The sequence below is a fragment of the Bos indicus x Bos taurus genome, chromosome 8, assembly GCF_003369695.1.
Source record: "Bos indicus x Bos taurus breed Angus x Brahman F1 hybrid chromosome 8, Bos_hybrid_MaternalHap_v2.0, whole genome shotgun sequence".
Lineage (NCBI taxonomy): Eukaryota > Metazoa > Chordata > Mammalia > Artiodactyla > Bovidae > Bos > Bos indicus x Bos taurus.
In genome coordinates, this window is record NC_040083.1 from 27,661,754 (window position 1) to 27,684,419 (window position 22,666).

Consider the following 22,666-nt stretch of genomic DNA (forward strand, 5'->3'; position numbering starts at 1 on the left):
AAATACCCACAGAAGAAATGCATGGACCTGGTTTAAAGCCAGACAAACTAAAATTCCTGGGTACAGGGAAGAAATCCTGACAGGCCTTTAACAGAGCTTAGCTGGAGTTTCTGTGATTAAATATGTTGTAACCCTGGAGTGATCTATCATAATCACAGATTTTAAAATAAAATTGCTGTACAGACGGTTATTGAGGAGAAAAGCAATCATCCTCTACAAATTATATGTTCTCATCTGGTCCATAATCAAGAACATTCTATAACAAAGTAAATTTTTATATCAAAAAAGTCAAACAATATACTTTAAAAAAAAATCAGAAGAGCCGTTTAAAACCAATCCCTTGGTATTTTGATTCCTCTTGGTTTGAAAAGTGGTCATTTTGGGAGGGTGTATTGTTCAATTTCTCAATAATTTGTTTCTTCTTCTAAAAGATACCTTCTTCACTGAAAAGTAGCTTCAAATAAGGATCAGAAACAGAAATGGTAGGGATTTATCTCTTGAAAAATCTACCAGAGCCATACCTAAAAATCACATAAAATTACCATGTTGTCTTTTCCTTCTGCTCCCAACTGCAGTCAGGGGCCATTTCCTTCAGACTTCCAGTTTCATCCAAGGAGATGAATTCCTTAATTCTGTACTTTTTTTTTTTTTTTTTTGCAAGTAATTTGATATGCCTTTCCTTAGTATACTACCAATTCTTCATGACTGAACATTTTTCATCTTATAAGACGACTGATTTATAATGAGATTCGTGCAGTAACCTGAGGATGGTAGTCTCTCTACAGGTACACGTTTGTGTACATGCACATGTATGTGATACGTAGCTCTCAAAGTCAATCCCTAATGTGCAAATGGTATTTATAGAGAACAGACCTGTGTTAGCAAGGACTAATAAGAGTCTCACCTTGACAGAAAATTCTTTAAGGCAAAGTTTTTTGAGAGCTCTGTCATTCTAACCAGTGGTGGATATTCCTATAGAGTTCATTTCTCCTTTGGGGGAAAAAGGAGGAATTGGAAAGATACTTCAGACAGGTCCTTTATAATCCACGCACACTGAATTTAGCACCAGCTTCTATAATCACAGCCAGCCAATATATACATAGCTCTGATGTCTGTGCACACATTTCATGACATCGATGGGCTTGGGTTGATGAGGAAAGCATATTTGTTTCCCAGAAGGGATAAATGTGCATGAATGTTAGCAAAGTCCAGTCTTGATTTTTCTTTGCAAGTTTTCATTTCTTTTTGTACCACACCCTGTTGATTCTTTGTCATGGAACCCTTCTGTCCTGGGGAGGGGCAGAAGAAGCAAGAATGGACTGGTCAACATTGTATTTAAAAGCTAAAATGATGCTCTTGAGAAATTCTGCAAAACACAAATTTCCAAATGATGGAATTCGGGTAGTTTTTATTACCCAAAACGAATTTGATTTTCTTTTCTTATCAAGTCTAATTTGAACCATTTGGTGCAATCATGGTATAAATGAGCATGCCTCACTCTGCCTACAGATATTACAGTTGTTTCAACTGGCCTGGAAATACTAGCCTGAAACACTGGAAAAGCTCACTCACTTGAAAGAACTCTGAATAAAGAAGAGTATGATTCTGTTTACTTCCACAAGCAGACTGTTCCAGTGTATACTGTATATGGTAGTGGTTCATCTTTCAGTCGGTGCCCTCCCAGAAATACGTGTTTAAATGTAAATTTGCTAAAACAAATAAGCATGCCAAGTTGTTTCCCCACATAATTTCAAGTGTTTCTCAAAAATTATCACAATATTGCTTACAAAATTTCCCCCAAGTGCTTCCCAGAATCTGTTATTTTCAATAAGAATTTTTTGTTGTTGTTTTACCATTTTTCTTTTTCTGCCCCCTTCTGCACACCCCCACCCCTCCCCACCCCCACTTCTTGCTTGCTTACACACACACACAAATTTTAACCCATGCCAAGTCATGTAAATTAGATAAATAAATAATTAGCCATTTCCCCCCCCCCTAACAAAAAGAGGGGGAGTGGCTCTGATATTTATGGAGAGTATCCAGACCAGTTAAACTTTTTGGCTGAAGAGAAGTTTAAAAGTAACTTGACTTTTAGAGGAACAATGGAAAATTGAAATATCTGCTTGTCACATATTGACCCACATGTGTTCTAAAACAGGTAGCTTGTAGGTGAAAAGGAGAGAAGAGGACTTCTATAACTTCTGTAAGATTGGTTTTTTTGGTAAAGCTATAGGTAGTGCCTTCAGCCCTCACATGCAGCCCCGCCCAGCGCTCGGGGGGGGCATACATGAAGTCTCATTTGCAGCACCCCCTACACCGCCATATGAAGTTGAGGGAATGGCCCTGTTCACAACATCTGAGATAATAGTCCGAGCCCACCACTTCCCCCTGAGGTGATCTGCCAGTTAAATGATAAATTTCCTAATTTCTGGGTCACTTCCTTGACACACGTCCACCTAACCAAGAGGCCAGCACAAAGGCAGGTGAAGGGGAGCTTAGGTGAATTAACAGACTACTCTTCAACTTCTTCCAAAGTGTGTGTGAAGATGTGTGTGCATGCTCCGTGTCTGCCACATGTCAGTATTAGCTCTGTAGTGAAGCAGCCTAAACTTTTTATGACTACACGTTCTTTTCATACTTTTCATAAAATACATGAGCGTGCACCCCAGTGCGTGTGAAGCTGTTTCTAAGTTAGTAATATATTGTAAATTTACATATAAAAATGTAACACGTGTCTTTTTAGGTTACGAAAATAGAAATTCTCATGTTTACTCTCCACATCAGTGGACTGTTGTGTACCCCCTACAGATAGGAGAGAATGGAGGAGGGGGTGTGTGTTTTTCTGGTTACAACAGAATGCAGGGAACAAGAAGATGGTCTGTATATAAATGGGGAAAGTTGTGAATGTTGAGTTCTGAGAGTTCATGCAATTTTCATAGTTTAATGTTTTGTGTCAGCTTCATTGAGGTATACTTTACATGCCAAAAAATCTCGGAGGTTTTAAAGTCTACAACCTATGTAGTCATATATACATCAGCCTTAGGATATAGAACATTTCCATCACTGCCTAAAGTTCCCACTATTCTTTTACAGTCAGTCCTTTCTTCCACCCTTGGGCCCTGGCAACTACTGATCTCACTTCTCCTCTTGTAGGCTTACTTTTCAAGGATGATTCCTCTGACTGGCATAGTGACATCTGTTATCTTTTAGGTCTGACTTCTTTCATTCTTAAGGTTACGTTTCTATCAATAGTTTATTCCTTTTTATTGCCCAGTAGTATTCCTTTGTGTCTATCTCCCACTATTTGTTTAATTAAGACTTAAACATCAAGAAAACCTGGCAAAACGTATGTTTCAAGTTTTGCATAGCATGGTTTCATTAGGTTTTAACTCTGCAATTAATAGTTCAGTTTTGATAGAGTACCAAGCTGGATTGGCTTGGGATCGTTTCTCTACCTTCTACGCAAGTCCATTCCTCTTGCCTTAATACCTGAACTCCTAAAGGAGAAAGAAGTTCAGTTCAGTTCAGTCACTCAGTCGTGTCCGATGCTTTGGAACCCCATGGACCGCAGCACACCAGGCCTCCCTATCTATCACCAACTGCCAGAGTCCATTGTGTCAGTGATGCCATCCAACCAATCTCATCCTCTGTCATCTCCTTCTCCTCCTGCCCTCAATCTTTCCCAGCATAAGGGTCTTTTCCAATGAGTCAGCTCTTCGCATCAGGTGGCCAAAGGATTGGAGTTCCAGCTTCATCATCAGTCCTTCCAGTGAACACCCAGGACTGATCTCCTTTAGGATGGACTGGTTGGATCTCCTGCAGTCCAAGGGACTCTCAAGAGTCCTCTCCAACACACAGTTCAAAAGCATCAATTCTTCAGTGCTCAGCTTTCTTTATAGTCCAACTCTCACATCCATACATGACCACAGGAAAAGCCATAGCCTTGACTAGACGAACCTTTGTTGACAAAGTATTGTCTCTGCTTTTTAATATGCTGTCTAGGTTAGTCATAACTTTCCTTCCAAGAAGTAAGTGTCTTTTACTTTCATGGCTGCAGTCACCATCTGCAGTGATTTTGAAGCCCAAAAAATAAAGTCTCTCACTGTTTCCATTGTTTCCCCATTTATTTGCCATGAAGTGATGGGACCGGATGCCACGATCTTAGTTTTCTGAATGTTGAGCTTTAAGCCAGCTTTTTCACTCTCCTCTTTCACTTTCATCAAGAGGCTCTTTAGTTCTTCTTCACTTTCTGCCACAAGGGTGGTGTCTTCTGCATATCTGAGGTTATTGATGTTTCTCCCAGCAATCCTGATTCCAGCTTGTGCTTCCTCCAGCCCAGAAAGAAGAGAAAATCCCAGTAGGAAACCGGTCATGAAAATAAGTTGCCAATACAGTTGGAATGGAATAATACCTTAAGGATAGCACACGATGCTTGCAAATCTAGACATGATATCAGAAAGTATGTCTCGTAAACCTCTCATTTTGTTTTAGGTGGATAGCATTTCATTAAAAGCTTTAAAATTAGATCAAAGGGGAAATGTTTTTAGTTTTTAGCTAATCGTTTTTGGATTTTTCCTTTAAATTATGCCTTAAATTTGACAGAAAGATATTCATGAAATAGAGTCGAAAATTAAACTATTTTGTGCTGGTCTTTAAGCCGTTTGCTCATTTCTTCATAATGTGAATACTGCTAGAGCAAATACGCCCTAGGTCTCTGCTGTGTTTACTATTCGGTCTCATTTCCATGTGTGGAAGGAAAGGCAGTGTTTCCCTCTATGTTCTAGCATGCTAGTGGCCTGCCATGAGCACAAACAGGTTTATTCTTGACCTTCAAGCAGATTCTCGGGGCTTAAGGTCAGCTGACAGTCAGTCTAATGATCCCAAAGTCTCTATCTGGTCTCTCTCCAGTCTCTTTACATCTTTCCTTCTCTATTCTCCCTTTCCCTCACATAAGAAAAAACAGCCGATCTTACTTGACTTTGGTTTTAAAATTACGCATCATGTAAGGTGTTTTGATATGAAAAAGGGGCTCAAATAAAACCGTTGAAACCATGATCGTGACCCTACTGACAAAGATTTTATTTTATTTTTTTTAATTTATTTATATATATATATATTTTTTTTAATTTTATTTTATTTTTAAACTTTACAATATTGTATTAGTTCACTCTGGACCCATATTGAACTGGGTGCCAGATTTTTCCTAAGTGATATGAGCACCAGTTCAGTGAATATAAAAGGAAGTCTTTTCATTTAAAATGTTTAGATGTAAATATTTTAAGTGTTTTATACTGTTTCTGAACACAGTAAAACTTGTTTATAAGTCTGGATTATTTGGTTACAAATCTTCTAATTAATAGGATAGCCAATTTTTATCATAGGAAATCAATACTTATCCTAGGGACTTCGCTGGAGGTCCAATGGTTAGGACTCCGTGCTTTCATTGCCAAGGGCCTGTGTTTGATCCCTGGTTATAGAACTAGAATCCCACAAACTGGCATGGTGCAGCCAAAAATTAAAAAAATATTTATCCTAATACTTTGCATTTCACTTAACAGGACAAATCTTCTCATCCTCATTTTGTAAATAATAATTTCTAATGAAATGGTCACTGAGCTCTGGTTACAAATGGGGGAGCCTAAAGTAACTCAGTCACCAACTACAACATGAATGGGAAGGCCACGAATCCAGTTACTCACTCTGATGTGACTTTTCATTCATACACAAGTCTGGCATCCCAGTATGAAGTGGTCAGAACGTTCATAGTGGCCTAACTGAATTTTTTCCATTACTGTTTATTTTGTGACAATACCAAATTCTTTTTATGGCTCTCAATCACTGGTAAAGTGTAGTTGACATGATAAGGAGGCCTAGGTTTTAGATTTGTATTGTACTTCTCAAACTATCTGTGAGGAAGGACCAGTTTTCCCCCAGCTGATTTTGAGCCAATAGTTGAGTTAAATAAAGTAAAAATTAGTTAATTTTAAAAGAAATGACCATGTCTTTCATTGTACAGCAGTGTCACATTGTCCTGAAAGTTACCAGATAGCTACTCTGAATTCCTTGCAGAGTGGTCCTTTTTGATAGCATATAGGCCACTCATGGAAAGTCTTAACAGAGGAATCTTAAGCCATGGTTTAAGAATCACTGTACCAGATCCTGATTACTTCTGTCACAAAGATCTGCAGGCAAAAAACCTGGGCCTCCTTTGTTTTCCTTTGATGATTTCTAACTCCCTTCAACTGCTTTAACCCAAGGATATGCTAAAGCTGATATTCATTCCTTGCATTGAGCTTTCAGACCCATTCTGTTACATAAGACAATCAACTTTGTTTCTTGTTGCAGTTTCTCTGTTTATGAAAGGGATGGTCTTTAGATGGTCTTGATGAATGATGGCTTCTTTGAAAAGAACTTCACATTGCCTGGATCCAGAGGGTACCCTGTCAGGAGGATTCTAGTTGGAGTATGTCATGTAGATAGTTGACCTGTCCCCAGGCACATTCATTTACAAAGATACTATGTTGTCCTTCCAGGTAAATTATAAACGGATGCTTCTGTTACCACAATAAATAAAGCTTCTCTTTTATCATTCAGGCAACCAGCAAAGTTCTAAACCTTGCTTACCTGGATCTCTTCCACCAGAAGTAAGTAGTTTAACAGAGCAGTCTCTCTTTTAGTGGAGACAGCCACTCAGGACTAAAAAAGAATCTGAAAGGCAGTAGATTTAGAAATAGCAGCAGGCATTCGTGGCGGGCCAGGAGAAAAGAGAAACCATATGGGACTGCTGTGTACCGTTAGGGGAGGGAAGACAGAAGGGTGATGGAAAAGAGATGCCTCAGGTGGGTTTGATCAGTTGCTATGGTTTCTGAGGCCTATTTTAATATCAGAGGCTGCCAGCTCTGTAAGTACAGTATCAACATGCAGATTTAGGTGCAGGCTACCTAGGAAGAACCTGAGGTAAAAATGATTATACACCACTCAGATTGAGTTTCCACAGTGAACGCGTTCATAAAAAGAATAATCAAGAAAATGGATTTGATGGTAAAGGGAAAATGGTGTAGAAGAGGTCATGACAGTGATCTGGAGACCAGCCTTATTCAGGAGTGGTCTTGCCCCTTGTTATCACAGACGCAGTGTGCCCACCTCGAAAATGACCTCAGTAAGTTCAGTGAACCTGGAGTCAGAATTTCTGGGTTCAAGTCCTAGACCCCAGTTAGCATCTTCGCAACCTTAAGCAGTCATACCTCTGGTGTCTCATCTGCTAAACATTTGCCAAGCTCTGGAAGCTGTTAAAAGACTCAAATGAGATAATCTCTGTAAAATCACAATTTATTTCTCTGCTTATTTACAATACCAAAAGTCTCCTCTACTCCCCTGTCCCAAAAAAGGATGTAAGGGAGACCATTGCTACCAGTGATACTTTTGAAAAAGCAGCTACTTCGCAACTCCAGGATTATCCAGTCAGTCACTGTGTCGACATACCATGGTATGACTGTTGTGAACAGAGAACTGCATGAGAGTGTCTAATCTGAAGGCTAACTTCTCCTGCAAATGAGGGAGGGACATCTGTGTTTGCCAGTTTACGTGGTTCAGTTCAGTTGCTCAGTCGCTCAGTCACATCTGACTCTTTGCGACCCCATGGACTGCAGCACGCCAGGCCTCCCTGTCCATCACCAACTCCCGGAGTTTACCCAAACTTATGTCCATTGAGTCAGTGATGCCATCCAACCATCTCATCCCGTCCCCTTCTCCTCCTGCCTTCAATCTTTCCAAGCATCAGGGTCTTTTCCAGTGAGTCAGTTCTTTGCATCAGGTGGCCAAAGAATTGGAGTTTCAGCTTTAGCATCAGTCCTTCCAATGAACATTCAGGACTGATTTCCTTTAAGATGGACAGGTTGGATCTCCTTGCTGTTCAAGGGTCTTTCAAGAGTCTTCTCCAACACCACAGTTCAAAAGCATCAATTCTTTGGTGCTTAGCTTTCTTTATAGTCCAACTCTCAAATCTATACATGACCACTGGAAAAACCATTGCCTTGACTAGATGGACCTTTGCTGACAAAGTAATGTCTCTGCTTTTCAATATGCTGTCTAGGTTGGTCATAACTTTCCTTCCAAGGAGTAAGCGTCTTTAATTTCATGGCTGCAGTCGCCATCTGCAGTGATTTTGGAGCCCAAGAAAATAAAGTCTCTCACTGTTTCCACTGTTTCCCCATCTATTTGCTGGAAGTGATGGGACCAGATGCCATGATCTTAGTTTTCTGAGTGTTGAGTTTTAAACCAACTTTTTCACTCTCCTCTTTCACTGTCATCAAGAAGCTCTTTAGTTCTTCACTTTTTCTGCCACAGGAGTGGTGTCATCTGCGTATCTGAGGTCATTGATATTTCTCCCAGCAATCTTGATTCCAGCTTGTGTTTCATCCAGCCTAGCGTTTCTCATGATGTACTCTGTATATAAGTTAGGGTGACAATATACAGGCTTGATGTACTCCTTGCCCAATTTGGAACCAGTCTGTTGTTCTATGTCCAGTTCTAACTGTTGCTTCCTGACCTGCATACAGATTTCTCAAGAGGCAGGTCAGGTAGTACACCAACACACATATAAAAGGATAGAATGCCAGAAATGAGCCTTATAAGGAATGGCTTATAACTATTAGAGCTTCTTTTTTAAGTAATTTAAATAAATGACAAGTATTGCCTTAATATCGAATTAGGTGTTGTGATTCAGACCATACAGTTGTGGTCCAGAGAGAATTTCACATCACGGGGCTGAGTAGGACTATCTATGAGAGAGAATTCTCTCTTGCAAAAATAGTACAGTTCCCTCTATCCTGTTTGCCCTAATGTAACATCTTACACATGCATAGTACAGTTGTTAAAACCTAGAAATTAGGATTGATCCGTGCTGTTCGCTAATTGAGAGACTTTCCTGAAATTTTACCACTATTCCCACAAATGTACTTTTTCCGGTCTAGGATCCCTAGAATCTTATATTCATTTGTGCTGTCTTAGTCTTCTCCAATCTCTAACCAATCTTTGGTCTTTCTTTGACTTTAAAAAAAATCTTTCCCAACATTTACACTTTGAAGAATACTTGCGGCTGTTTTGCAGAACACCTTTTAGTTTTGATTTATCTGATGTTTTTTCATAATTAGATTGAGGTATGCATTTTTTTGGGCAAGCATGCCACAGAAACCACAGTGTATCCTTTTCAGTATATAGATCACAAGGTCTGTGATGATCCTTCATTTAGGCAAGTTGGTTACGGTGGTGTCTGCTAGGTTTCTCCCTTACAATGTGATGATTTTCCTCTTTGTAATTAATAAGGCTCTTGTCTTGCATTTAAGATGATTTTGTGCTTCCATAAATCAACTGTCAAGGGTTGGAACAAGTGCTGTTCACAGAGGGTTGCCAAGTGTCCTGTCCTGGTGGGAAGGAGCTGTGCCCTAGAAGATGATGGAGTCATTAAGTGTTTGAATAGGTTTCTTTCAATCCATACTGAAATGGATTGCCTGACATTACATTGCAGGGTTTTTAAGTCCTACCTCCAGGCATATCTCATAGTTACTAGCAAAAATGAAAGTGTGAAATGCTTTTAATGTATATTTAACAACACATAGTCTGGTGATTACTGATGTGTATTCTCTGTGGACGCTCTCTACTATCAGAGCAGGATGTTAAGAGACAATATTTTTACACATTCTTATCTAAATCCATCACATGTTTACTTTCTGAATATCTATAACTGTCATTTATAACAAGATCATAAAAAGTCAAATACTCTTAACTCAAACTTTGAATCATAGAATTAAAATCAATTTTCAGAAAAAGTACAATTACTGTGTTTCCTTACTCTACCTTATGAAATTGCGTACTGTAACGTGACACTAAAATTCAGCCACTTAAAAGCAGAGAAATACAGCGTAGCAATGTGAGTATGGGGGTGATGCTACTTCATTCACCTTCGTGATTTAGAAATTCAGATAATAGCTCCTGTTTAAAGGCAGTTTCATCATTGAATCCAGTGTCATGTCTGATTGTGTTAAATAAAATTCGAAAAATGTACCTAATTCCTTCCTTTGGTGTCACTATTTGATAAAGATTAAGGTACCATGTTCTGTTTTGCTTTTGCATACACTGGGTCGCACAGCAAGAGTTCACGTCTTGTACTAATATATGCTAAATACTTGCATAGTCTATAGACCATTGTTGTTAAAAGTAGCAGTAGATTGTAGGCATTTTAGATCACAGATCCCCAGTGGTCTACGTTTTGTTTGCTTTGACATTATTAAACTCAATCTGTTTCTCTAACTGTGACTCTAATGACTGCATTTGCATGGCAGAGAAGTTTGCTTCGTCGATCAACTTGTATTAACAGAGCTTGCATGTTGTTTTCTGCTCTCGCTCGTGGTGTTCCATGAGCAGACAGAGCACCTTCAGCTGCACTGAGAAATTATGCACAATCAATAAGTTTCTGTGTTTGTCTTTGTCGTTTCTTTGATGTGGCCTCCAGGATGCTGCCGGCAAGGTGCTGGACCGCTGGGCCATCATGTCTCGAGAAGAGGAAATCATCACCCTTCAGCAGTTTCTGCGGTTCGGAGAAACCAAATCCATCGTGGAGCTGATGGCGATTCAGGAGAAAGAAGGGCAGGCCGTAGCTGTACCATCTTCAAAGACAGACTCAGACATCAGAACTTTCATTGAGAGCAATAATCGCACCAGGAGTCCCAGCCTCCTCGCCCATCTAGAGAACAGCAACCCTTCCAGCATTCATCACTTCGAAAACATCCCCAACAGCCTCGCCTTCCTGCTGCCATTCCAGTACATAAACCCAGTCTCAGCCCCGCTGCTAGGATTGCCTCCAAACGGGCTGCTGTTAGAGCAACCAGGACTGAGGCTGCGGGAACCCAGCCTTTCGACCCAGAATGAATATAATGAGAGCAGTGAGTCTGAAGTCTCCCCCACGCCCTACAAGAATGATCAAACGCCCAATAGAAATGCCCTGACCAGCATCACTAACGTGGAGCCCAAAACCGAGCCAGCCTGCGTGTCTCCCATTCAGAATTCCGCCCCAGTCAGTGATCTGTCCAAAACTGAACACCCGAAGAGCTCATTCCGGATCCACCGGATGAGAAGGATGGGGTCAGCCTCCCGGAAGGGAAGAGTGTTCTGTAACGCGTGTGGGAAGACGTTCTATGACAAAGGTACTCTCAAAATCCATTATAACGCCGTTCACCTGAAGATCAAACATCGGTGCACCATTGAAGGCTGCAATATGGTCTTTAGCTCCCTCCGCAGCCGGAACCGCCACAGTGCAAACCCTAACCCTCGCCTTCACATGCCTATGCTAAGGAATAACCGAGACAAAGATTTAATCCGGGCCACGTCCGGGGCTGCCACCCCCGTCATAGCAAGTACAAAATCGAATCTCACACTCACGAGCCCTGGCCGGCCCCCAATGGGTTTTACCACTCCCCCACTAGACCCCGTCTTACAGAACCCTCTCCCTAGCCAGCTGGTGTTCTCTGGGCTAAAGACTGTCCAACCCGTTCCTCCATTTTATAGAAGTTTACTCACTCCAGGGGAAATGGTGAGTCCTCCGACCTCCCTCCCAACCAGTCCCATCATTCCAACCAGTGGTACCATAGAGCAGCACCCCCCACCGCCCTCTGAGCCAGCAGCGCCAGTAGTGATGATGGCCACTCATGAGCCCAGTGCCGACCTGGCGCCCAAGAAGAAGCCCAGGAAGTCCAGTATGCCTGTGAAGATCGAGAAGGAAATTATCGATACCGCCGATGAGTTTGACGATGAAGATGACGACCCCAATGACAGCGGGGCTGTGGTCAACGATGGGAGCCATGACAATCACTGCCACTCCCAGGAGGAGATGAGTCCGGGCATGTCGGTGAAGGACTTTTCTAAGCATAGCAGGACCCGGTGCCTTTCAAGGACAGAGATAAGAAGGGCTGACAGCATGACTTCTGAGGACCAAGAACCTGAGCGGGACTATGAGAATGAGTCTGAGTCTTCGGAGCCCAAACTCGGTGAGGAATCCATGGAGGGGGATGAGCACATGCACGGTGAGGTGAGTGAGAAAGTCCTGATGAATAGTGAGAGGCCGGACGAGAACCACAGTGAGCCCTCTCACCAGGATGTCATCAAGGTGAAGGAGGAGTTTACAGATCCCACTTACGACATGTTTTACATGAGCCAGTATGGGCTGTACAACGGCGGGGGTGCCAGCATGGCAGCCCTGCACGAGAGTTTTACATCCTCTCTGAATTACGGCAGCCCTCAGAAGTTCTCCCCAGAAGGGGACCTGTGTTCTAGCCCAGACCCTAAAATCTGTTATGTGTGCAAGAAGAGTTTCAAAAGCTCCTACAGCGTGAAGCTTCACTACAGGAACGTTCACTTGAAAGAGATGCATGTCTGCACGGTGGCTGGCTGCAACGCTGCCTTCCCCTCTCGCCGAAGCAGAGACAGGTCAGTAAATCTCCATTGGCTGCTCCTGCTGGGGGGTGGAGGGTGCCAGTCATGGTGGACTTGACACATTAAAAAATAATCCAACTTGGATGTTTTCGATGCACTGTAAAGATTGTCCACAGTGACCGCGTGATCCCCAGGCTGCCATGCTCGTGAAGGATTGTTGCAGTCGGTGCTTGTTCTGATTAAGCATGCAGAATCATACTCCATCTTACTCAGTAATGCACGCCATTTTTCTCTGTGCTCCGTGTGTGTGTTTGTGTGTGTGTGTTTCCATGCATCTAGGTGTGAATAAGTTAACTGTGTACACAGTTCCCTGCTTTCCCGTGAACCTTCACTTAGAAGCTGCAGCTTCTGTTATATATATTTCTGCTTTGCCTTGTGGCTTTATAATTAAATCAATATATTATCTTCATACACACGTATTTATCCAATATAGAAACAGAAATTTACGGATGGAAAGAACCATAGGTCCAGGACATCGAGACAGCCTGCATCTGCGTAGGTATAACCAGAAATGTTATCATTCTTACATGAGTATTTAGTGTGTCCATGAATTCTTTAAGAGTCGTAGAAATACCGGAAGACAATGGGACCGAAATAATTGTTGATATGGGGAAATGTAATGACGATTGTGGGTTACTTCAACTTCACAATGTCTTTGAGCACATCTCTAACATATAGTCTGTTATGGGAATTATGCATAGAAGGGGAGGCATGCATATACTTTGAGGATCAGTTAGAATATATTATGTCCAGCCTTCAGATGACATCACACCTTAGGTATGTAGCTGTGGCTCTGAAACAGTTGGGCTTAAACAGAAGCAGCTGGTCCTAAACCTGCAGTGTTCTTTTTCAATCTTAAAGAAAATGTAATATAAAAGGAATGTGTTAAGGTGGTCAGTGGTGGAGTAGTACAGCTGTCCTCCTCTTGTGGAGATAAGCTTATGAGCAGAGTATACACCCGCCTAACTAGAGTCACACAGTTAGTTCATCCCATTATAACAAATGCAGTTTTTGGTTTTACATTGTCTTTTAATAATGTATCTGGAGAAAATTTTTTACATGGTAAAAATCAATATATGTAGAAGAAACAATATTAACTAGGAAGTTTCCAAATAGCTACCACCCAAATTCTAGTGTTTCCCTGGTGGGTAGAGTTGTTTCATAAAGTAACAACAATAGAAGTATGCTGAAAAGTAGTGACTTGCCTCTATAATGTTCTGTTTTTTCCATATTTAAAAATTCAGTCTTCTTAAAAATAAAAGAAAAAAATATTTTCCTTTCTACTAAAATACAAGGGACCCAATGCATGAAAAGCAAAATCTCTGAGAAAAAATTGAGTGGCTTTCTTCATACAATTCAAAACATGCTTTGAAGAGAAATTTATCTTCTTAAAAAATTCCCTCCCCCCAACTCCATTTACCTTGTTCTGTAAAAATGTTTTATGGTCACAGAGTTCTTTTCAGTTCCAGGTTATCATTGACAGTCCCAGAATACAGCAGTTAAGATAGCTAGACTTTGAATAATAAAATATAATACTATATCCATCCCCCCCACGTTTGTAAGTAATATTCATTCTTTTACACTTGAAATAGTGCACTTGTGATAATGAGGTTAATGCATTGGATTTTTTTTTTTAACAAAAATAAAAGACTCATGAAAAACTGCATAAAATATTTATGGAAATGGAGTGTTTGAAGACAAGCCAAAATTTAAGCTTATTTGCATGAATTCCTATCACAGTTTTAGTTGGTTTGCTGAAAATACTGCAAGTCATAACACTCAAATAAATGGCTCTGGGACCAAAGGCTACAACACCCAAAGCTTGGTGCTTTCATTTACATCAAGCCACCAGAAAACACGAGCGCTGTTTTTATGCCTCAGTGTATAAGGAAGTACTGTGCAGAGGGTGGTTTGTCTGAGGAAAAACATTTATTGACAGAAGCAGAATATTTCAGTCTCTAATTTTACTCTTAAGGATTGAGTGTTCCATGGGTGACCATCCATACACAAGTTAAGACCACTGCCCAGGATAACTAGGATATAGGATATTCCAGGTGGGAAGCATAATACAGATATGTATGTTCAGTCTCACAAGAGATTGCAAACCCCAGAAGACAGGTGATTACATTTCGTATGGGTGAAATAGCACGTCACGCCGAATCGTTTTAATTCTGGAATTTTGTCACACACGATAAAAAGCAAATTGGAAAAAAAAAGTACTGTACAAGAAAGTCTTCTGATTCTCACTTGAAACTTTGCTTTGCAAGAGTCCTCAAATCTTTTGACCCCAGGGTAAACACTTAGCAGAAACTTTGATACTTCAACTTTTTTTTTTTATAAGAAGAGTGTTCATCCTTGTTGAGTCTATGACTTGAGTTAATATGTGAGCATAGCTACCACCGAATACGCAAAAACAGGGGTGCCATTGAATACCATCCTCTTCTGCATCTCAGGAAACATAACTGCACTATAATTGTACCCCTGTTTCATTGTCATCAACTAATGTTGACCTGTAATTTGATCTCCTTATTCACAAAGCCTCTGCCTCACATCTCAAATCTACCCAGTAGACTTCTCTTCCCTTGTCTCTTCACTCTTCCTGTATCAGTCGCAAGAACCCCAGGAATTTCATCCCTGCTTTTTTCCTCTTCAATCCACTATGAAGTTAGGCTGAGTTTTCTTACCTTTCTGTGACCCAACACACCTTCCCAAGCAGAAATCCCCCCCGTCTCTAATCCTGCTGTCCCTGTGTCCATTTCTCTCCTCTCCCCAGCATCTTGATTCATCCATCCTGGACTCTGCAACATCTTCCTTGTGCAAACAGAGCATTAGAAGGCATTTTGAGTTGGGGTCGAAGTATGCAAGGGGTTTACCTGTGATAAAACTAACAGAATAAACCCTCTTCCTTCTATTTATGAAAGCAGCCTTCTTGTCTTTGGGCTTAGAACACCTTACCGGAGTGAGAAACAGGTCTTCCTGGGCTTCTTTCAAGATGATTGTATTTGAGGGAGTTGTGTGTTTGGTCTCAGACAGGCAGTTAGCAGGATGGAAGTAGAAAGATGGTAAATGCTGTGTTTTACACTTGGCGACTAGTTAGCAGAGATGTCCAAGTCTTTGCTTAGCATCTTTCTAGGTCTTGTAAGATCAGATTGAAGGCTTTTTGAAAAACAATATTCTTTGTGTGAAGTCACCAAAAGGGACATGAGCGAGAGAGTGGGGCACAGGCAAGGTTTGTGAGGGCTGAGGATTCTGAGTGAAGTATCAGAAGTGTCCTTTCTATACATTTGTGAATGAGTGTGAGTTTAATAAATTTGAAAGACACTAATGACACAGAGCAAGCTAATATACACAAACTCCAATTCATCTGGTCATTAGGTGGCTGTTAGGGTACTTTTTATTCTGAGTTTTAGAAGCACAATGTAAATTACTTTCCCTGTAAAGAACTACAGAACTATAAGGCGATGGCTGATATTTAAGTATTTAAGTGTATACTGACACTAGCCATCTGGACTTCTTTCTTGTTTACCCTTGATTTTTCTGCTAAGATACTCTGCTTTCAGGGAACAGCAAAGCTGACTCTAGGTTTTTAAGTATACCTATGAAAATACTCCCTGGGAAGAATTCTAACTGGCCTAGAACCTGCAATCTTCATAAAGGACAGTTTCTTGATGAGTGTCATAGAAGTGGTTGGCCCTGGCTTTCTTTGGTCATTTCTTATCCTCTCTCTGGTATTTTGATCCCCAGGAGGGCTGAGTGGCCATGGATCATCTGTATATTAGGGAAGCCCATTTATAAATTACATTTGGTTTTTATTCCAAAAAATAAAAACCCCTGTGTCCTCTTCTGAATTCCTTATCATTTGCTAGTATGTTAAAAATCTATTTATATCTGTTTCAGTGATTGGCTGTTTTAAAACTCCCTCAATTATAATGAAGACTTTGTCTACAGAAACTAGACGGTCTGCATAGAAAGAAATACTTAATCTGTTTGTTTTTCATCTTAACATGAATTTTACCATCTTTGTTCCTCTCTTCCCTCTGAGAATAGTGGCCACTCATTGCTACAGTTTGTCTTGAATTTTATCAGAAAGGTAAGCATTATGTTTGATCTGCAAGGTGTAGGAAAGGTGATTCAGCCCCATGGATAAATTTAGAAACAAAATAATATTTGCTTAGGGTGACTTATAAATAAATAATGAGGCAACCATTGGTGCCAAGTGGAAACCTTGTCTTTGATTGCTACTTAAATCCGTCCAGATTTAAACATGTAAACTTCTTGATTTGTATGAAGTAAGACATCTGTATTTGGTTTATTAAAACCTGCTGATGTCTCCAGAACTAAATTTGTTCCTGTATAGGCCTCTGGGTAGCCGTAGCTAAAAAGCAGAGATGTATGGTTTTTGCTTGTTTGATTACCTGACTTCCAGCCCTGTACAGGTGTGCAGGAATAAATTAACATGAGCTACCTCTGACGAGCCACTGCATACATTAACAACAGAGGTGAAGATGCGAAAACATGCTACCTGCCTCCTGTTTTCACCTTCCCAGCAGCGACATCCATTTTTCCCATCATTCTTGTTTAGAAAAGTTCTCTGTAAGTTTCCAAAGAGAGATTTGCAATAAATGCATATGATTTCACCAGGCAATACCTCCAAGAAATGAGCCACTTAGCACCAATTAAAGATAACTATTAGTGCATTTGCCCTAATACAATTAGCTGTCAAACAGTGTGTTAATCTTCTCCAAGTACGAGAAGAGAACACTTTAAGGCATCAGCTTTTTCATTTCCTATATTTTTTGCCATCCAAACTGCAGCTCTCCTTTACCAGAATTCTTTTACAAGGTAAAGTCCTGTTGGTCCTCTGACTTTTAAAGGAAGACATTTTTCCCCCCCTCTGTTACTCTTTAGTTTCACAGTACAGCCAGGAGATCAATAGGTCTTTTGTACTTATCTCCATTACTTTCCATCAAAGGCAAACAAACAAAATAAATTCCCCCTTCTGAGTAATTGCTGGTTGTGCCCTCCTCAAGCGAAACTTTGGTAGTAAGATAAACTTCAGTGTCATTCCTGTCTCTGGGGTTCTTTTTATATCCTGGGAGAAGAGCAGTGAGCAAAACGGCCTCCTTGTATCATGGGGAGAGACTCTGTCAAGCCTACCATGCGCCTCGGATCTTCCTAATGACCTCCTGCTGGCCCAGCTGGATGTAAGACAAGCTCATTTAAGCCTCTGCTGACCTTTCACTCCTCCAGCCCAAGAAGTACACCAATCACTTCCACCAAACTGCCTACCAACTAGACAACAAAGCTTAATGTCGAGCAAAGGACTTCCTGTCCATGATACAAAGAAGTTCTTACAAATTTCTCTTGATGGGAGTACCATTAAAGCTCTTGTGGCTACATAACTTCCACTGTGTAAATGCAATGCTTTCATATACCCTGTATTCCTACCTTCCCTCAAAAGGAATGAGCTACTACTCCCTCCATTGGGAACTTGAAAATCCAGGCAGAAATAGCATTTAGATCAGCATGTACATACTGCATGCATAGGTGGTAATTTTCAGGATGGCACCACTTTGAAAGGGTCATCTTCATGATTTCTGTCTCCCTTGGGTCTCCCACCATCTATCTGATCCCCTTATAGACTTTTTTGGTCTCATTCTTTCTCATAATGATTCATTCTAAGTATTTGCTTTTGTAGATAGTCTTTTCTTTTTTAAAACAAATAAGGAAGGCCATTTCTCACCTGGAATCAGGTTATGAGACTTCACACACATATTAGTATTTGCTTGTATCCTTCCTGCAAAGGTGGGTTCTCCATAAGGTAAGAGGCTTCTACCAGCCCTTTCTTGCAGAGTGATTTGTTGTTGTGCTAAGGAGACAGACTTTTCTTTCTCTGTTGAAATTTCATTGTGAAGGTTGGGCTAGAAAACGTTTCTTTTTTCTCTTTTTAAAAAGCCTTCTCAGAAATAATTTAACGTTTTTGCCGTAAGACTCCCACAAGCTTCAAATAAATGAATGTGGCAGAAAATGAAAGGAGTTTACACTTGCCAAAAAATTACAATGTCATAAAAAAAGGATTTATTAACTTTGATTCTTGAGTGCCAAGATGTGTGTGTGTGCATGTGAGAGAGAGAAGCAAGCTGAGAAAGAGGAAAAAAGAATGCTTTTCAGGAAAGGACAATTTTTCTTCCGTTAACAGAAAGCTACACTTTTTTAAAATACCTAGATTTTATGTCCTAATGCAAGCAGCTTGAATTAAAACAGGAGTTGTAAATTCCTGGTAAAAAGCTGTTATGCCTGAAGTGTTAGTGATCTTAACTCTAGTACTTTATGGAGTTTATTACTTCTTTTATTAACTAGGGGGGAAAATGTTACCTACTTCTGGTTTAATTCTTTTTCTTGCTTGCTCTAATTATTTTGACTTTACCTTAGGAAAAAAAAAAAAAGCTGTGTTTCTAACCTGAACATACGTAAGTGATGCCTCTAGTTTGCTATTGCATATATCAATTGGAATTATTGCCAGCTATTCAAAAATTATGCTAACGTTCTCATGTAAATGTATCCACATAAAGTATATGCGTGTTTATATGTGAACAACCACATAAATAAGAATATCAAAAGACAGATCATCCTTAATTGCCAGAATAGACATCTTCATCTTGGGAAATGATGTATGAAGTTACTTTAGCACATGGATGGGAAATAAGATTATTTTTCAGTCAGAAGAGACAGATCTGGGCGATGAGAACAACAGACCTTCAGAAGTAAGCCTCATGGGTCTGATGGCCAGCTAAGGGGAGCCGCTCGAACTCTGCTGGCTTTTTAGTCCGCTCTGTCACCAAGGGGGCACTGGGGGGTCAGTCCGCTCACTAGTAATTGTGTTTTACAGACTTCTAAAGCAATTGGCTCAGTCAGTCCCAATTCAATAAAAGTGGAGAGCAAGAGAGAGAGTACTTTTGTTCTATTTTTTACTTGAAATTATTTCATTCAGCAGTCTGTCTTTTTTATTACCAGGACTTGACATTAGCACTCCAAGCTATATTAGCATCCATTTCAGCAGTTCAGTAATGGTATTAAAAAAACACTTAACTTCAACGGTGAATGGTTGTATGACAGTACCATAAAAAATCCACATTAAAAAAAAAAAAAACTTATGTATTTGTCCCAGCAAATTTTTTTTCACTTGTTTAACCACTTCAAAGCTATGTTCTTGAGCTGGGTTTTCACGAGAACCTTCTTGCTCTGAGAAGCAAGCAGTCAGCAGTGCTCTGTTGATTAGGGAACCAGGAGAAGAGGGAAAGAGAGAGATCCAGTGGAGAGAGGGGAGGTAAAGATGCTGTTTACCCGTAGTTAGATTACCTTCCATTCATCAGCAGAGATGGAATTGGCAGCCTCAGAGCACCCAAGGTGAAATTCTTGGATCCTCATGCCTGGCTGGGATTTGATTTTTAACCCAGCGCTCCCCAAACTTGGGAGCAGAGCCTAACTACTTTGGCACTGCAGTGTGCTCATAAATGACTACATTAGGTTCTAAATTTTGATTAAACATTCAGTAATTAATCAATGGTAGACATGAAGCAGTTGGCAAGGTCCAGAGCTGCAAAATGTTTAAGACATAAAACATTACGAAGTAATTAGAATATGCTCCTTCAAGAGAAGGATTGCCTTCAATAAAGAGGTAAATGATAGCATCCTGCTTATTGTGGACGTAGGCAGCCAGAGCAATATGATAAACTGCTGGAGATACACATATCAGTAATCATCCACATTATTAGTGCCATTAATCATAATTCCAAAAATATGACAGCAGTAGCCAACTTTTTGACCAATTTCGCTTCTGCCCGTTGGCCATTATAACTTCGCTAATAGACTGCAGAGCTCCTGTGTGTGGCAGTTTGCATTGAGAATGGAAGGTTAATTATATTTGAGCTGCTGATTTCTTCTCTCCTTGGAAAAGGCTTAGCACTTTGACAATCCCAAGAGCTCACTGTTGTTAAACCAGTAAAAGTACCTTATTGAAATTTTCTTTGTTGGTCAGGAACAAGGAGATGTTTCAAATGAGAGAGATGCACCAGGCTGGGAAAGCCGCTAATGTTTCTTGCTCCAAAGTGATCCTTGGGCAGCAAGATGAAGTCAGAGGTTTCTTTAGCTCGCTTTGCTCTCGTTTCTCTTTGGCAGACGGGTAAAAATTTCACTCTATGGTGATACACCAGGTGAATCCCACAAGATGTGTGATGATCTCAGTATGTATATATAGGACTAAGAAGTTGGGGGAAGTGGTTAATGGTATTGGAAGCAATAAGCACCTCTTTCATACAGAATTCTGCTTCTATGGCTATGCTTGTGTGAATCATGAGTAAAAAGAATTTCAGAAAACTCTGAATGTTTCTGAACTTTAAAAGGTAGCATAGTTGTGTTGCTGGTTGCTTACCTGAAGTTTTCCTGTTGGTAGTTTTGACACCATTTAACCAAAGATATAAATTAGATGGTTGTGCATTCTTTTTGTTCATGTGTCTTAAATAGTTTCATTTTCAACACAGAATTCTAGATAAGGCCGTAGCTCAATTATAATATTGCCTACAAAATCCTGTCCCCTGGGAAACTCGCACATCCCTAATGCTCTCTTTTTAAAAGATCACAAATTGTTTTAATGATATAAAACCTTCTTGGATAGTTAGGAAGTATTTCCTTTGAAAAAGATCTCAGAAACTGACGTTCCGTGTTGTACACATCAGAAAAGAAAGCTTATTTTTAAATAGGAGAAGAAATTCAAATGTCAAGAGAAAAATGCATTCTTACTGTTTTGGAAATAGATCTTCGGAACTCTTTGTATAAGATGATAAAACCTGGGATTGAAAACTGGAGAGTTAGTTCATCCAGCGGAGAAGGTGATGGCACCCCACTCCAGTACTCTTGCCTGGAAAATCCCATGGACAGAGAGCCTGGTAGGCTGCAGTCCATGGGGTTGCAAAGAGTGGGACACGACTGAGCGACTTCACTTTCACTTTTCACTTTCATGCATTGGAGAAGGAAATGGCAACCCACTCCAGTGTTCTTGCCTGGAGAATCCCAGGGACGGGGGAGCCTGGTGAGCTGCCGTCTCTGGGGTCGCACAGAGTCAGACACGACTGAAGCAACTTAGCAGCAGCAGCAGTTCATCCAGGGTAAATATAAATCTCAAAATTGTAGCTCAGATTTTATTCAAGTCCTTAAAAGATGCTGGGATGAATGGCTTTGCTTTCTCTTACCCAACAGTAGTAGTAGTAAGCTGAACACCATATGAGCTGCCTGATTGAGAAATTTTCCAAGTGCTATGAAAACATAATCCTATTCACAGTATATCACACGTCTCACATTACAGCGCAACAGGTTATCTATTGAATAATCAGCACCCTTGAGAAGCCTCGATGTGTCAGATACAGCTCAGAAGTAAAATGGTTAGGGAACAGCGTTGGATATCAATTCTGCACTTAACCTGAGCATCCAGCATAGACATTTTCCATCCACCAATCTTCCTTCCCAAATGCCATCACTACATTAACATTTTTTAAGCATTCCACAGCAATGACAAATTGTTTTGTAGCCGTAGTGCCAGATTTAGTATGCAAGAGACATGTTCGCCTCTGCCAACAAACCAATAATTCTCACTAACATCTTCAGAGTTACAACATTTATAAAGTTGCAAAGTGGAGTAAACAAACCATCTGTTTGGCTTTTCCATATATGTCATGCTTTCTTATTAGCATATTACGATTCATTTACTAAACAAATTTGGTGATTTCGTTCACGTCAAAGTTAGGTTGGAAGCTTGAAGATGATTAACATTCCTGGGACAGGCACATTAATACATTGCTTCCTCGGCAAAGTTAAATGGCTTCTCAGGAGAATCGCCCCTTGTTGACAAGATGAGACTGTCAATTTGGTTTGCCTGCCACATTAGGGGCCGTAAGGGGATGGCAGGCTCTGAGAGAGGGGAGTCATGTAGGCAGCATAATTCACTGTGAATTGAGAAAAGAAGTCTAATTCTGATAAATGGTCGACCCCAATACATCCTACCTGTTATTACAACAGACGTGCCGTATCTGTGCAGTAAATTAGCTAAACCCCTAAAGAGTTTGGTGGGAGCTTATCTTCAAGTGAATAATTTGAATGGAGAGAGAACTGTCTGCGTGACCAGTAT

The 22,666-nt window shown here is 40.4% G+C and overlaps 1 protein-coding gene across 9 annotated transcripts in view; it reads left to right on the plus strand.

Moving 5' to 3' along the window:
* BNC2 (basonuclin 2) overlaps positions 1-22,666 on the plus strand; it is a 485,381-nt gene that overhangs the window by 447,171 nt on the left and 15,544 nt on the right. For 7 of the 9 annotated variants that reach the window (XM_027549181.1, XM_027549182.1, XM_027549187.1 and 4 more), the window contains one exon: positions 10,511-12,480. In XM_027549181.1, coding sequence (XP_027404982.1) covers positions 10,511-12,480 — 1,970 coding nt within the window. Of the gene's footprint in view, positions 1-10,510; positions 12,481-12,919; positions 21,440-22,666 lie in introns of those variants that run through there. The other 2 variants (XM_027549184.1, XM_027549186.1) reach the window with 1 other exon arrangement.